General features: G+C 41.4%; 1 protein-coding gene and 6 non-coding genes across 11 annotated transcripts; all 7 read right to left on the reverse strand.

The window, feature by feature from the left end:
• Window positions 1-11,276: 11,276 nt before the first annotated feature.
• Window positions 11,277-16,580, reverse strand: rps11 (ribosomal protein S11). Of its 5 annotated transcripts, XM_085783861.1 has the most exons (7): window positions 16,554-16,580; window positions 15,918-16,058; window positions 15,650-15,696; window positions 12,846-12,874; window positions 12,234-12,363; window positions 11,771-11,851; window positions 11,277-11,465 (listed from the first exon to the last, which is right to left on the reverse strand). In XM_085783861.1, exons 1-7 carry the CDS (start codon window positions 16,566-16,568, stop codon window positions 11,342-11,344), a joined length of 567 nt encoding a protein of 188 aa, XP_085639987.1. In that variant the 5' UTR covers window positions 16,569-16,580; the 3' UTR covers window positions 11,277-11,341. The 5 variants fall into 5 exon arrangements, with proteins under 5 accessions (XP_085639987.1, XP_085639990.1, XP_085639986.1 ...); XM_085783864.1 differs by lacking the exon at window positions 11,771-11,851; XM_085783860.1 differs by lacking the exon at window positions 12,846-12,874 and having other exon boundaries at window positions 15,621-15,696.
• Window positions 11,545-11,628, reverse strand: LOC146982734 (small nucleolar RNA SNORD35). The gene has a single exon (XR_015036483.1). It is a non-coding gene; the product is annotated as a small nucleolar RNA SNORD35 (small nucleolar RNA).
• On the reverse strand, window positions 11,935-12,018 carry LOC146982735 (small nucleolar RNA SNORD35). Its single transcript, XR_015036485.1, has one exon. It is a non-coding gene; the product is annotated as a small nucleolar RNA SNORD35 (small nucleolar RNA).
• Window positions 12,496-12,579, reverse strand: LOC146982736 (small nucleolar RNA SNORD35). Its single transcript, XR_015036480.1, has one exon. It is a non-coding gene; the product is annotated as a small nucleolar RNA SNORD35 (small nucleolar RNA).
• Window positions 14,581-14,664, reverse strand: LOC146982737 (small nucleolar RNA SNORD35). The gene has a single exon (XR_015036486.1). It is a non-coding gene; the product is annotated as a small nucleolar RNA SNORD35 (small nucleolar RNA).
• LOC146982738 (small nucleolar RNA SNORD35) lies at window positions 15,156-15,239 on the reverse strand. Its single transcript, XR_015036481.1, has one exon. It is a non-coding gene; the product is annotated as a small nucleolar RNA SNORD35 (small nucleolar RNA).
• On the reverse strand, window positions 15,775-15,858 carry LOC146982739 (small nucleolar RNA SNORD35). Its single transcript, XR_015036482.1, has one exon. It is a non-coding gene; the product is annotated as a small nucleolar RNA SNORD35 (small nucleolar RNA).
• Window positions 16,581-16,762: the final 182 nt, after the last annotated feature.

Raw genomic sequence — 16,762 nt, forward strand, 5'->3', positions numbered from 1 at the left:
ATTTTATGCTTTTATGTTTATGAGTTGGTTGTAGCGTATTGCATGTAAAACTCACTAATGGAGTGAAACAAAAAAGCTGTAGGATTCTCCGAGCATTATCCCTGTGTGTTGGCGGAGATTGGAATAACAGGACAAATAGTGAGTAGGATGTGAGCCACCCAACTCTGACCTCCATCTGCACAGCTTCCTCCCCACTCTCCCTGGGTGGGACTCCCCCCGGGCGGCTAAAACTCACACATATCTACTGTTCCCCCAATCATGTCTCCAATTATGTAGCGCTACGGCTCTTCGCACTGGCTATAGTGTTTCTCAGGGTGCTGGGGTTAGGGACCTCCTCGTCAAGGGTTTGTTTCAGTTGGGCTGCTGCCACCAGAGATATTAATCTGCACCCATGGAGCAGGAAATCAAAAATAAGCTGTAGAACACACTGAATTAGTGGAAACAGCTAGTTAATCCACTTTCTCCAGAACAATAAAGTAACAGACATATTTCTCAGAAAACATCTTAGTGCTGAGATCGTCCATAAGAAAGGAAAATTATCTTAACACAAGACATTGTGGGAAACTGAGCCGTTACTGCGTTTTTGGTTCTTTTTCAGGCAGAAACTGAAAATTTCCCAAGACAGTAATGAATGAATGAATGAATGGCAGTTTATAGCCATACTGCTAAAGCACAGCAGTGTGTCGAGCTAATGGTTTAGCATGTTAGACGACCATAAACGTTTGTATCATATTTCATGTTCCCTGTAGTTATTGAGATATTTCAGTCAGGACCAGAATGGCAGACAGATCTGTCTACATATCATCTGAAGAGAAAATTACAATTAATTTCAGGTGGTTTGCACTGATAACCTACAGTAAGAGGAGAACAGGAAGAGATGCGAGTGGCCAGCATGTGGCTTGAATTTGCTCGGTTGGCCCGTTTTTGCCTCTCGGGTGAGACTCTTCCAGCCTTTATGGAGAACGGGGTTCGGCCCGATGCATCACTCAATCCCCTCAGGAAGTGTGTGCACCAGTGCAAGCAGAGGAAGTTTACTCTGCTGTTCAACAGATCACTGTTTATGTTGGGGCCACTTTGCAAGGATGCTGAGCATAGCTTTGATTTTTTTTTTTTCTTTCTTTCATTCTTACTGTGTGTGTGTGTGTCATTAAATGAGTCACTTTTTTCCACATGATAAGTGAAAAGCAAACAAATTGATTTTGTTTTTATTGATGGAGCGCAGGATGTGGCTCTTGGATAAACCCCTGAGAAAGGTTTAGAGAAAGTTTAATCCTCCTCTGTTACTTCAGCGCTGTCACATACCGTCGTTGAGGCAATTTGTTGTCATTACTGCAGTGACACACTGATACTGTGAGTCGGCCCGGTTGGTCCTCTTATGTAACAAAGAGGACTGTCACCGAATATTCAGTGTGCATGCTAAAATGTTAGCACAGCCCAGAGCATCCTGCTTAGCATTAGGCTAGTTGGAGACAGTGCAGTAGTTTGAAGCAGTTTTTGTCCTAGATATATCAACACTTTTGTCAGATGGTGGCTCAGGAGTTTCAAACTGTATGTTGTGAGTTTGTACTTTGAAAGCCTGTTGTTTGCACCACCTTAAGTTCAATACTTTTGTTTTGAGACACACTGAATTGAACCCTTGAAGGCTAAATCAAATGAAACGCCACAGTGGGTGCAGTTCAATTTCAATTTCCATAAAAATAACTTTCCTGTATGTGACTTTAAACTGTTTCATGATGCAGTTTATAGGCCACTGGGGTTTTCCATAAGTGACATGTATTTCCTTAAGTCTATAAACACATAGGCTACACACATTAGTCTGCTCCCTCTTTTAGCAAAGTTATTTTCATATAAGTTACAAAATGCCATTTTGTCCCCCGAGGCATAACATTCTACAAAACAACAGCGTTTCCTCTCTTTGAATGGTGGTGGTCTCTTACAGATGCAATCTGTCTTAAGATAAGGAGATTTGGTGTTTGCTTTTGTGGAAGAAAAATGTAATATTTGTTTTTTCTGTTGGGCAATGTTTGGGATTGGCTGTTATCTCCAACATGTTTTACACACTGCAGTGTAACAGAGATGATCTGGCAGCCAGGCACACAATGGCACAGGGTTATCAGCAGTGTCACTTTGGTGAGACCCTGCTCTGTTTCTCAGGGAGAGAATCTAGCTCCACAGTTTGTCTTAAGGCACATCAACCAAGGCTATAACTTCCACTGAGGACATGGAGGTCATGAACTCTGGATGTTATTGAATATTTGAAAATTTACATTTTTATTCAACACCATTTAAAGTCCCAGATTTCTTTTTAACTTGTACAAGAAGACGTGTGTGGTCATAAGAACCACGAATCACCTTATATCCTCTGTCAGGCTTCTCAGTTAACCAATCAGACGAGAGGCTCAGAGCCAGGACAGGACACTATTCTGATTGTACTCATTTTCTGACACCTCATCTCAAGGTTTAGTATCTGAATATAGGCTGTGAACTGAGGACTTTGACACTTTCACAGTATTACTGTAGACCTCATTTATTATCAAAAATGTATAGAGAGCTACATCTTTAAGGGTAGAGGTTAGGGGTCACCTTTAAATGCTAATTAACACAAATATAGAATATCACAAAGATTGTGTCTGTAGTCTTTAACTTACCTACAGTATATCTCCTAATGAGAGATCTGAATGGGGAAAAAAAAAATAGTGTAATTAAGAGGAAACTTTCTCTTGACATTGAACTGTCACAAAGCAGAAAATCCAGCTCTGTTTTTGTGGCTAAATGTGTTGCCAGGTTCAATTGACATCAAGACATTGAGTTAAATCAGCATTTGAGCCTGAAAAATCCTCATAATCTCAAGATTATAGAAAAAAATGTAACAACCACGTTTGATTTAGAGTGCATTGTTCTGCCAAACCCAAAAAGATCAAACTATCCTCCAGATTTCCTGAACCATGAATCACAAACCAAAGTTCTGCCATGATGTAAAACTGTATTAGATTTGAGAACATTTCACTCCACAAATGCTCTTATCCTCCTTAACTTGCACTGAAGTGGAAAAACTGACTGTGACCTTTACTGAGGCCGAGTCTGTGCGAGATCTCATGTGAAAAACCCTAGACCGTGCCTCGCTATGCATTGTCTCTGATGTAAAGAACTCCATTTCCTTTCTCCTGGTTACATATTGATTGTGTGACCACAAAGGGAAACACAGTTTAAGCAGCTCAGACAATAATTGGGTGTGCTCTTTGCATTTGATCTCTTTTGTTCACTGTTCAGCTGAAGTTTACTGAAGCAAGAAGATACTTTTTCTCTGTTCATATAGAGAGAGTGGTGACGAAACAGATCATTGTGAAGCTTCTTTCACTTCCTCCCCTTTATGTTTGCAGCAGGACTCAAAATACACCATGTTAAACGAGACTCTTTAAACTATGGTTTCCTGCACACACAGGTGTAAATTCAGCAAAAGATCATATGATATGATGACCATGATCATGATGCACAATTCACTTCAGTTCCCCACTTTGACACTTTCTGGTCATGGCTTGTGCTTCTCTCAGCTTATGAAAATATTGGATTTATATTTTCTGAAAATGTTTTCCAAAAGTTTGAGAGGTTGTTATATTATTGCATAATGACAAATATAGGATCCAGCCATTCTATGCACTAAAAGTCAAGATATATCATATTCATACAGTGTTTCAAATTTCCTTCTGGACTGAGCCTTTAACATTAACGTTAACATGCAGTCTGATGATGATGATGTATGTCCTTTCTTGGCACATGAAATCTTCTGCTAGAAATACACTGCAGTCAGGTTGAGTGGAGTTAAAGTTTAGGCATTTTGAGAGGTTATTTTTGCCATTTTAAATCTGAAATCCGAGGGCATGGACTTGGATCTGCAGACAATGTCAGGTTCTTGACAGGCTAACAGAAAAGGTGTGCTTCAGTTGTGCTTCAAGAAAATGACATTTGCTGTGAATGTTTACATAGGTAGCATATAGATCACTGCCTGAGGACTGGATACATGTTTAGGGTTAACTTTTTGTCAACATCTTTGTGCAGAAGGACATTTGTCTATACTTTAACTTTAACTTCAATAGGAACTTCATCTCCAGAATTGGTTGAATGAACAGTGAATTGACAGGAATAGCTGCGGTCTCATACAAAGAGGAAGTGGAGTTTCTTTTGACATGAAGTATAACATTAATACTTCTGACACAACAGGTCACTTTCCCATCCATAGAGTGATGTACTGTGCTGAAGAGGTACATTCAAGATGAAGCAATGAAAAATCTCATTAACAATCCAGTGCAGCTCAGTGAGAACTGGGCCACTGTGACAATATCTGTCTGAGATGGTGGGAACCGAGGTCATGCTGGAGCTGGATGGAGTTTTCTCAGGGAAAGTGACTAAGAGAAAATTAAAACAGTGGAAAGCATGAAAAAAAAATACGACGACAACAACAAAATCGGCCACAACACAACACCGTGGTTTGGTTATAATAGGTTGCAAGATTTGGGATTTCAAAATGCAACCAACTGCGGTTGCCCAAGATTTATGATTTATGGTCGGGCAGTTTATGAGCTCATGGTAAACGAGTGAAAATGTTCATCCATTGTAAAGCCAAAATTAATGACTGCACAAGAGAACATGAATAAACAAATCAAATGCCTCTGTTGACATTCTGCGTGCCAATCTGCTCCACTATCTAAGAAAAATATTCCCTCTTAAGCACAGAAGCTAATACACAACTCATTTGTAAAGAATAATGACAGAATAGATGAATAGCTGCTCTTTAAAAAATCAAAGCAATCTGTGCCTTAAACACAAACAACACAGTAGATGTCTGCAGGTCACGATAAGAAACAAGATCCACCAGAGGAGGCGAGATGGAGAGATCGATTACTCCGAGGTTTCCCATGGTCCTGCCTCTCTCCGGGGAGAACGAGCCTCTGCTCCGGGTCTGCGTGGGTCTCTCAACTGTCATTATCACCGATGGGAGCCACAATAGGTCAGGGAGATGAGATAACATTGTGAGCGCCGGAGCAGCAGGTGAGAGGCTCAACAGGGCACGATTAGATATCCGGGTCCCAGGGTGTAGCATTGCCTGGGGGCCTCGGGGGCCTCGGCCCCGCCATCTGCCAGGGTGAATTCCTCCTGCTGGAGAGGAACCACTCGATAGCAGCACAAACTGTTGCTGTGGGGCGTTGCTTTGAGTTTCTCCTGTTACCTTTATAGACAGAAGTGTTACACTTTACAGTTCTTTTGTTACAGATTCAAACACAAGCTCAAAGAATGCAAGAAACCTGCTGACAAAGGACGGAAACTTCCGGTGTTTGTGTATAGCAATTCTTTTGTAGTTTTTTTTGCCTTCAGTACCAATGATCTGCTTTATCTTTGGGGCTTTTTGAACTAAACTCCTCAAAAAAAAGTTTGGAAACATAATTTCATTCAATCATTTCTCCCCTTTAATAATACCAATTGGTCTTGTAATTTATATTCTTGGTAAGCCAGAGTATGGTTTATAACGAGGTACAACTTGTAAGAATCGTGTATTCATGGAAATGACAACACAGCTAATCATGTGGGTAGCACCCTCCAAAAATGTGCCAAAATCCCCTGCAATACTCTCCTGTTGGTTTTCCCTCTTGTTTGGGTGCTACCCACACGTTTAGCTGTCTTGCTCATTCCACGGATTCACAATCCATACAAGTTGTACCTCATTGTAAAGGTGACTAATCGGGCTTTCCAAAGAAACCAATTGGTATAATTAAAGGAAAGAAATGACTGACTGAACCAAACTTTTATAAGGAGTCTAAAAACAGAGTATGTTCCTCCTGCAGGACCCAGGACACCTGGTATCACACATGAAGTTCTCCTAATACCACTTGTTCGATATGCTGTCCAGACCCTGCTTGCTCTTCTGGGCTGCAGGCTTTGGGGCTCCAGTGTGAGACCATCACTCAGCGAGAGCACACCCCAGGGATGCTCTGATGACAGCCATGCTGGATGGTTCACACATGACCCGAGAGCGCTGCTGCACGCAACACCCGTCCTGTGACCTGCTACCGCCAGCCCCACACTTTGATCTGACAACATGCTGTAAAACCAGAGATGCCCATCATACTCACACATGCCAGACATGCAGTCTGGTCTGACAGGCAGGCATGAACATGAGAATATTGAATTAGGAGCTGTCGTGCAAATCTAGGTAGCATGCAGTTGCAAGGATCTCGGCTTACCAGAACAGCCAGGTGAGCGACGATCAATCAAGGTTTTGTAGCTGATACTCTTTGATATGGAGCTCTGCAGGATTGAAACTTAACCCATCAGATCAGATTTTCACTCACATGTAAATAAGAGTCAGTGGTATAAGTGACCAGAGTTTTCATAAAACACTGGCAGACACATTTTCAGAGACACAGCTCAGCAGTCCTGATGAGATAAGACGTCTCTGCATCTGTTAAATCACTTAAAATCAGTTAAGAAGCTCACGGTGCTGTTGTGGATATCAGACACTGATAAGTGTGACCACAGCCTTTTACCCTGAAGGTAATAGATCATGACATGCTCATTATCCACCATATCTACTTTCACTGGCACCAACCCCTGAAGGTGGACCATCCCTGCCCAGATGTAATGTGTTTAAGTACAGTTTGTGGCCAGGACACGTGACAGTTTGTTTAATGCTGAATATGACGATGCATATTTTTGTCAATAGGATGTTGTCGGACACAAGTCTGCCTCCGGTCCAGGAACACTGGCTGTCTTTGTGCAGATCCGGAGAGCTGATGACATGTCCAGATGTGGACGGTGACCCTGTGCTGACCCTTAGCTTGGCAGAGCCCACAGTGCTCCTCTTGTGCACCCCAGCAGTGAGACGCTAGACACTGATGGGTTTAATGTTTAATTATATTACTGTGGAAAAAATCCAACAAGAGAAAAGTGTGTGAGAGTAACGCATGTAGAAATGCACCTCGTTCGTACTTTAGGCATTCATATTTATTGATTTCTTAAAGTCATATTTTATCTTTATCCACCTATTCTGTTTTTATTGAATAAATTATACTGAGACCTGTACATCTGTAACTTTTTATAGCTGCTTATCTTTAGCATCCAGTATTTGTGATTATGAATTTATACTTTAATGACACTGAGATATCCAGTCACAACAGGAATCTGTTGGTTAAGAAATTATGCATGAAACAGCAGCTCTGGATAGTAACACTGAAAATACATTAATATAAAGTACATTTCTACTTTACTTTACAATTTTTCTATATTGTGCTTTTTACCCCATGACATTTACTTTTTTTTTTACTTTAGTTACAAGCCACTCTCTAAACCTTATCAACACAAGTTAAGGCGTGTTATTATATTAGGCCCATATAGCAATTAAAACTAGCCCCATTTTGAATTAATGTTTAAATATTTATCCCTAAAGAAGATGAATGAGTCCGCACACCAAAAAGCTCCCTTTGATAAGGATTTATTTGCGAAGTGACCTTTTCGAACAGGACGCTCTTTCTCAAACTGCTGTGCTAGTCAGTAGTAAATATTTATCCCGCAATTTGTTTTTCTGTATAAATGCTTTTTTTTTTTTTTAATCAGAGTAAATCTCAGTTCTTCCTTCCACCAATGTCAGTTGTCATTTAACCACTATATTAATTTTATTTCAGACCATTTTGGTGATAATAACATTTAAAAATTAAGGAATTAGTTGTTGCACAGTCCAAAACGAGGCAGAACAGAGCAGAGGATGAAGGGCTTTATCTGTTACAGCCCTGGCTCCATCACATATAACATGTTCTCCATCTGTTCAGTCCGTCAGGTCCTGTCTGCTTCTGCTGCTGTTTCTGCTAACAGTTTGGGTGCTGTTAACAGTCTCTGAGCAACCTAGAACAAGGGTCCAACACCCCCTCCCCCCAAACCCCACCACCACCAACCCTGTCCTGCCCAAACCTCCTGCTGAGCCACCAGAAGGCCGCTGTTTTGACAGTGGCCATTACCCTCATTGGGTTGACCTTCTGAGCTAACATCCCTACCATTAGATACACAAGTAAGGACGCCCGCAAGCATGCTCCATGACACTGGGTAAACATGTTGGCAAACTGAAGGAATGTGGTGTGTGTGCGTGTGTTTGTGTTTGCTTGCTGCCACAGACAAGAGGAACGTCCATACAATCAGAGAATCTATATAGGCAGCAGTGTGTCAAATTTGAGGATGAAATGTGTCACTGTGCTTGTTGCTTTCAAACAAAAATAGTCTGGAGCCTGGATGTGATGTGATGTGTAGCTGCACACAGAGGGTTATCCACTGTGACCTCACTGGCCTGGACAGGTCAGCGGCCTCTGACGGACGCCGCAGCACTAAATCTCAATCTGTACGGGTCACCCTCACCTTTTGGTGAGGTTTCCAAATGGAAAACTGAGAGCTGTTTAGCAGAAGCACGAGCAGGAAGGAGACGTGTGTTTGTCTCTAAAGATGTCAGGGTGGAAATTTACAAATATGAATTGCTGTCTACTCTTTCCAAATCCAGCAAATGCTGTGGGTCAAAAACAGGAACTGTAGCCTTTCATCCTGTGTGTCTGAAGCTTTATAGAGCACATCACCTTCATGTCCCATGTTTGTCCAAATAATCTATAATAACATGCAATTAAACCAAGAAATTGTGTCATTAAAGTTGATTTACAAGTCAAATGTGTGTTTTATTCCTTAGTAACACTGATGTTTATGTATGTGATGTGTAAACTCTGAAACTCTATTCTTTCCTAAACTCAATCTCATTGAGACCCAGAAGTTTGAATGGTTCACTTATGTTATCTTCACTTTCTGATTAACAAACGTTTTAAAACACAGACAGATCAGTAGATTACTTGCTGCTACACCCAACAGTCATCACTATCAGTACATATCCATCACAGCTTAACACTGTCGGTCTGAGTTTATTATGGCTGCTCAGACTTTTTTGACGGATCAGACCTCTGCCCTCGAACAAACACTCTGTGGGAGCATGTATGCGCTCATGTGGACTGGGTGGCCCACTGGGCCATAATGCTCCCTGGGGTGTCTGCTCATGAGAGGGCCTGTTATTCGGAGAACATCCTGAGGCCCTCCCACCCTCCTGTAGTGTCTGCGCCTGTGGAGAGACGGAGCTGGGAAAGCCCCAGCACCAGAGAGGACAATTTGTGGTTTGAAGCTGAGTTTGCTGCTGTTTAGGTAAACATTGTAGCACGGATGGAGAGCTGGGATTTTTGTTAGTACAATAAGAAAACAAAGTGAAAACAGTCATTGAGGGACATATTTGTTTTTTTTCCCCCAAAGCAAACCTTCAGAGTGGCTGTTGCTTGTTCTGCTAATCATTAAATAATGAGACTATTTGTACGGCTGAGCTCGCATTAACCACTTTCTCCTCTTCATGTCAACACCATATGGTCCACATTCACTGGAGCACTGGGAGAGGAACATGTACAGCATCATTATGTTAATACAGATCCCTCTGCCGTGGCACTCAGCAGACAGAAGGCCCGGCTGACCAGAGGAGGGAGGGAGGGAGGGGAGTGGGGAGTGGGGGTTCACTGATTCCCATACAGAGAAGCTGTCATCTTCTCAGGCAATAATAAGGACACATGCAAATGACTCAGCTGATGCAGACAAGCCATGAATACACCGAGATCCATGCTTGTTGCATTTGCATGTGTTTATCCGGATCTCAGACGCTATTGAGCGTCATCACTGCTGAAAGTGTACAAAGGAAGGAGGTCATGTTATAGCTATACAGCAATGCATAATTTACAGTGAGTGGTCAACTCTGATGCACAGCTACAGCCTCATCAATAAGAAACATTTGCAAAACAAAAACTAATAGCATCTTGTTTCCATGATGATTGTCCCTCCTCCTTCCCCTCATTTAGGTTTCCAGCATATTCTCAGGCCAGATAATACTGTAATCCCAGATTGAGCACCCTCATAATGGGTTTGGCTAAATCCTGCTTGTGTATCTTTATTTCACTAATGCTGTGATTAAATAAATCTCACATTATTAAGAGGAAAATATACTCAAATCACACATGAGAAACATTCAATCATTCAATCTCATTCCTGACCAAAGCTTTAATTAATTAGGTCTTTAGGAGATTAATTTCATTTAATGTGACCATGTCAATTTACTATTACTATGGTGAATCAGATAGGACACATTCATTTTGAAACCTGCAGTCAGATGAGTTGACCTCTTTTAGGCAGATCGACAGAGCAGCTCCTTGTGTTCGGTTCATACCAAGGGAGTTGTTGCCCTCTGCTGGTTACACTGGTCAATGTGAAACTAATGCTGAGCACCTCTGGGACCACTGGGAGGCGCTGCAGTAAACACGAACACACCTTCAAAAATCCCAATCAAATATCAAGACAGACTGCAACCCAAAATACTAGTATAATTACACTGAACTACACTGTAGTTTCCTGCAGAGAAATTATGTACACAGGGTACTTCCACTTTATGACGCACACTCGAGTCCAGATATGTAAGATGACATAGATTTAAATGGTGAATTTCTATCAAAATATGTCTGTTTCTCAGACTGATTGTTGGGTCTCCAAAAACAGCAAGGAAGGGCAGACAATTAAAGCGACAGGCTAACTTGTGAGCTGTGTGCAGTGCACTGATTGACATCCCCCGGCCGTCTCCCCTTTAACCACCTTTGCCCCAATGAGCTGTAAGGCCTGATTTAGACAGGTGTGTGCCTTCTAAACCCCAATCCACTTAATTCAACACAGCTGGACTGCAATAAGGTGTAGAATCATCTCATTTCACCAACCTCTACATCCATGTATAGATGGTTGTTTGACTACATTGATAATGTATACAAGTTCATTTTACATAACTGTATACCGGTAACACCGAGATACCATACAAAAGTTACTTTTATGTCAGAAACTATTATATAATATTCAGCCAATAAATAATCACTTATTGTATTTCACAACTAATCACTTATCAAAATGATAGTTCTCACTTCTATAATGTGGACATGTAGACAGCAAGAGTATCATAGAATCTGGCAATTGCTAGGATGTTAAAGGGCCCATCTTTACTGTCAATTGTCTTGCCATTTGATGTTTAATCTTTACCACACAACTGATAATATGCAATGTACCACTACATCTATAATATGCCATGTCATTAACTGAAATAAAACAAAAAAACACAGCTGATCAGTTTGTGCATGCATTATTCAGTGGAACATTTTAGACTGACAAAGACAGACAACAGGCAAACAAGATTTTTAAACAATGTTTCTTTATTTGACAGTGAGACAAGTAACCTTCATGCTCATAGTCAAAACGCCTAAAACTTCTGGAACTGCTTCTTGGCGCCTGCAGCCTTTGTCACTTTGAGGACGTTGAACCTCACAGTCTTGCTGAGTGGTCGGCACTCACCAACGGTCACGATGTCTCCAACTGTGACGTCTCTGCAGAAAAACACAATTCAGACAGATTAACAGGTGTTGGGAAGGAAACTGTCCACTGTGAAGATAATGGAGGTTCAGCTGAGCTGCATCAGTGTTTGCCAAAGGCATTGTCGTCAGCGCTTCATGAGCTTGGAAGACCATCGTGAGAAAAACATCACTTGCAGCAAAGTTTGATTTAATATTTTGGCAAGACTGTGGCCTGTTGAGTGACTTTACAGAGCTTGTGTCTATGTATTGTGAACTATTAAGTCAACATCAGTTTGAGCTTAATGCATAACATTAAATAAGCATGTGAGGTGTAGTACCTGAAGCAAGGTGACAGATGGACAGAGAGGTTCTTGTGCCTCTTCTCACCAACGGTCACGATGTCTCCAACTGTGACGTCTCTGCAGAAAAAACACAATTCAGACAGATTAACAGGTGTTTGGAAGGAATCTATATCCACTGTGAAGATAACTGGAGGTTCAGCTGAGCTGCATCAGTGTTTGCCAAAGGCATTGTCGTCAGCGCTTCATGAGCTTGGAAGACCATCGTGAGAAAAACATCACTTGCAGCAAAGTTTGATTTAAATGTTTTGACAAGACTATGGCCTGTTGCATTTACATTTACTTTTTTGTGGGCAGCAACAGGTTCTGCTACACTTCAAATAATTACAAAATTAAGGTAGGGGAAACACTAATCAGAGCTTGTGTCTATGTATTGTGAACCATTAAGTGAACAACAGTTTGATCTTCGCATAAAATTAAATAAGCATGTGAGGTGTAGTACCTGAAGCAAGGTGACAGATGGACAGAGAGGTTCTTGTGCCTCTTCTCAAAACGGTTGTACTTGCAGATGTAATGCAGGTAGTCGCGTCTGATGACGATGGTCCTCTGCATCTTCATTTTGGTCACCACACCTTTGAAGTGAAAGAACGATTTAGATACACAGCTTCCTTCAGACATTACAGAAAGCACTTCAGGTCAACAGACACAAGGAGGATCTGAGAAAAGCGTCACCCCACTTTTATTACAGGAAATTTTGTTGTCACTAGACTACATCAGCGTTGCCCTGAGGCATTATCGTCAGAACCCAGAGGGTTTGGAAGACCATCGTGAGAAAAACATCATTTGCAGAACAGTGACATGGAAAAATAAAGTTGCAAGATGTATTTGTGTTAAAGTTACAATGCTGGTTCTTGCTTGGGTTGCTTCAACTGTAGCCAAGAACTGCATGCCATTGTAGCGCAGTACATAATATCTGTACATAATATCACCAAACTACCAGTGTGCCTTTTTAGAAGCTGCTATGGCAAATTCAGACTCAAACACTTCTGAAACAACCCAAACCAGTGCCAACAGATTAGTAGTGTTCCAAGTTTTTGTCAAGAGTTAAACTCACCAGAGAGGATACGGCCACGGATGGAGACATTTCCAGTCAATTTAAGTGCCATCAATAGCCTGTAGACAAAAGACAACATTGTTAGTGTTATCACTCTTAAAAACATTCCCCAAGCACCAGAGTCATGACTGATTGTTGGGTCTCAAAAAACAGCAAAAGAGGGACAAAGAAAGTGACAGGCTAACCTGTGCTTCAGCTGCGTGCACTGATGGACATCCCCCGGCCGTCTCTCTCAGATGGGACATGGCAGCAGGCTCCCCTTTCACCACCTTTGCCCCAATGAGCTGTAAGGCCTGATTTAGACAGGTGTGTGCCATCCAAATCAGACCCAATCCACTTAATTCAACACAGCTGGACTGCAATGAAGGTGTAGAACCATCTCAAAGATGATCAAAAGAAATGGACGGCACCTGAATGACCTACTTGAGTGTCACAGCAAAGATGCTCACATGATATGTCAACTTTTTCTTTTTTTTTAAAAATTAATTTGCAAAGATTTCTATAATTCTGTGTTTTAGTGTTATTATGGGGTGTTGAGTGTAGATTGATGAGGGAAAAAAAAGATTTTTATTAAGCTGCAAAATAACAAATAGTGAAAATTTGAGGGGGGTCTGAATATTTTCCATATGCACTGTAGGTGCTCAACTCAATATTCAGCCAATAAATAATCAGTTTGTATTTCACATCAGGACTGATCACTAATGAATGACTAGCTTTATCAAGTGTCTTCGCATCTGACTTTAGGTTAATGAGTGTAGAAACACTGCACATCTTTTTGCAGATGCAACCATCTCAAAGTACTGATACTAAGCTTATAGTATACTGTAAAATGCTTTTAAAAAAAAGGACTAGCGTGTCACATAAAATGACAATTTGTTAAACAAGATTGAATATTTGATGAAAGAAACACTTTTATGTATAATCTTTACCATACAACTGATAATATGCAGTGTACCACCACATCTATAATATGCTGTCATTAAAGGGACAACAAGGAGTCTCTATTTGGTTATAAAAAAAAATATCACGTTAATGTGGATGAATCTACGCTACCCACACTTGTTAATGAGCCCATTTTCGATAAATATATCGTTTTGTCTCTATCGTTATTTTCTTATTAGTGGTGGCGGAGATGCTGGTCGAGCCGACCAGCTTTCTTTACTTTCGGTTTTGTGGCGAGTCATGAAAATAACGCAGCCGAATCGCCGCTTATGGTCGGAACTACGACGGTATGCGATCGTCTTCGAACCTCTGACTAATTCTTGATGAATGAAAACATGAGTCTGTCTTGCGACGGTCAAAGAATTTCACGGTGCGCGCAGAGGCTCATAAATGTAGTGAGAAAACGCTTCGCTTTTCCAAAACTCCTCGTTGTCCCTTTAACTGAAATAAAAAAAAACACAGCTAATTAGTTTGTGCATGTATTATTCAGTGGAACATTTTAGACAGACAACAGGCAAACAAGCCATTTAAACAATGTTTCTTTATTTGACAGTGAGACAAGTAACCTTCATGCTCATAGTCAAAACGCCTAAAACTTCTGGAACTGCTTCTTGGCGCCTGCAGCCTTTGTCACTTTGAGGACGTTGAACCTCACAGTCTTGCTGAGTGGTCGGCACTCACCAACGGTCACGATGTCTCCAACTGTGACGTCTCTGCAGAAAAAACACAATTCAGACAGATTAACAGGTGTTGGGAAGGAAACTGTCCACTGTGAAGATAATGGAGGTTCAGCTGAGCTGCATCAGTGTTTGCCAAAGGCATTGTCGTCAGCGCTTCATGAGCTTGGAAGACCATCGTGAGAAAAACATCACTTGCAGCAAAGTTTGATTTAATATTTTGGCAAGGCTATGGCCTGTTGCATTTACATTTACTTTTTTGTAGGCAGCAACAGGTTCTGCTACACTTCAAATAATTACAAAATTAAGGCAGGGGAAACACTAATATTTTACAGAGCTTGTGTCTATGTATTTTGAACCATTAAGTCAACAACAGTTTGCTCTTAATGCATAAGATTAAATAAGCATGTGAGGTGTAGTACCTGAAGCAAGGTGACAGATGGACAGAGAGGTTCTTGTGCCTCTTCTCAAAACGGTTGTACTTGCGGATGTAATGCAGGTAGTCGCGTCTGATGACGATGGTCCTCTGCATCTTCATTTTGGTCACCACACCTTTAGGACAGAGTGAAATAACGATTTAAATTCACAGCTTCCTTCAGACATTACAGAAAGCACTTCAGGTCAACAGACACACAAGGAGGATCTGAGAAAAGCATCACCCCACTTTTATTACAGGCAATTTTGTTGTCACTAGACTACATCAGCGTTGCCCTGAGGCATTATCGTCAGAACCCAGAGGGTTTGGAAGACCATCGTGAGAAAAACATCATTTGCAGGACAGTGACATGGAAAAATAAAGTTGCAAAATGTATTTTTGTTAAAGTTACAATGCTGGTTCTTGCTTGGGTTGCTTCAACTGCATCTAAGAACTGCATGCCATTGTAGCACAGGATATCATTTTTTACTCTTGCTTTGGAGGGTTGAAGTAAGAGTCTGCAAACTCTAACATGAGTACACGCATCAGATTTTGTAAATCATACTGTGTAAAAATGTACACATCTAGAATCAGATTACATAATATCCGAGTACCAAAATACCAGTGTGCCTTTTTAGAAGCCGCCATGGCAAATTCACGGACTCATTCAAACACTTCAGAAACAACCCAAGCCAGTGCCAACAGATTAGTGTTCAAGTTTTTGTTAAGAGTTAAACTGACCAGAGAGGATACGACCACGGATGGAGACGTTTCCAGTGAAGGGGCATTTCTTGTCAATGTAAGTGCCATCAATAGCCTGTAGACGAAAAACATTGTTAGTGTCATCACTCTTATTAAAACATTCCCCAAGCACCTAAGTCAGTTACAACAGTTTAGGACTGCATCAGTTTAGCCATAAGGCATTGTCGTCAAAACCCTGCAGGCTTGGAAGACCATCGTGAGAAAAGCATCACTTGCAGCTTGGACTTTAATAACTTAGTTTTTAAAAAATATTTTTAAATAACCTTTACGAGTTACCTCTCTTGGGGTTTTGAAGCCCAGCCCAACACTCTTGTGGTAGCGGGGGAGTTTTTCCTTGGCCTCCTTGCCACCATCGGCGACCAGAACACGCTTCTTGTTCTGGAAGATGGTGGGCTGTTTCTGATAAGCCCTCTCGGTCTGTGGAACAACGAAGACAACAGGAAAAGAGGAGCGTGAAACACCGACTCGTGTTGAGCTTAGCCATCCACACACACTAGGGCGACCCGTTTCTCACGTCGCCCGGCCTTTCTAGCTAAGTAAAATCTCACTTCCTCTTATACAGGACATCACCCTTCACTGTGGCGATTAACTTTAGGGGACATTACCGATAAAATACTCCGTTAGGAATCGCTGCCGCTGATAGCATGAATCAAGCAATGCACTGATGAAGAGGAAAAGATAGAACCAGGCGAAGCTAACAAAGTTAGCACCCAGGCTAATTTAACGTTACACGCGGGTATGCAAATCGGCAACAACAAATGTCCGCTAATAGATATTCTGCGTTCATTTGAATGACACTGGGTCGTGTATAAGGACAACATAATGCCACATACTTAATATCGCCTGAGTAGTAAGCCTATTTAAGTGTATTTATATCGATTTTACTTAACCACGCCGTTCTCTCAAACGTACTTGTGCGTCCGCCATCTTTGCCAGCAGAGTCGTAAAGAGGCCTATGCATGCGCGCGACGGACGGAAAACGGCAAGACAAAGGAAGTGACGTTTACGAAAAGGCGAGGCTGAAAAAAATATATTTTCTTATTCTGAAACTAAATAAAACAAGACGGGCAGCCAGACAGACAGGTAGGCAACTCAACATATCTGTTCATCAAAAACTATCC

This window comes from Trachurus japonicus, chromosome 8 (assembly GCF_045865225.1).
Source record: "Trachurus japonicus isolate A0001 chromosome 8, Traja_1.0".
Lineage (NCBI taxonomy): Eukaryota > Metazoa > Chordata > Actinopteri > Carangiformes > Carangidae > Trachurus > Trachurus japonicus.

Coding starts and splice junctions, on each gene's coding strand:
- rps11 (XM_085783861.1), bottom strand. Junction 12,364..12,845: donor CCGTGGCCGTATCCTCTCTG/GTGAGTTTAACT, acceptor TTCACTTCAAAG/GTGTGGTGACCAAAATGAAG. Junction 11,466..11,770: donor CATCTGTCACCTTGCTTCAG/GTACTACACCTC, acceptor GTTTTTCTGCAG/AGACGTCACAGTTGGAGACA.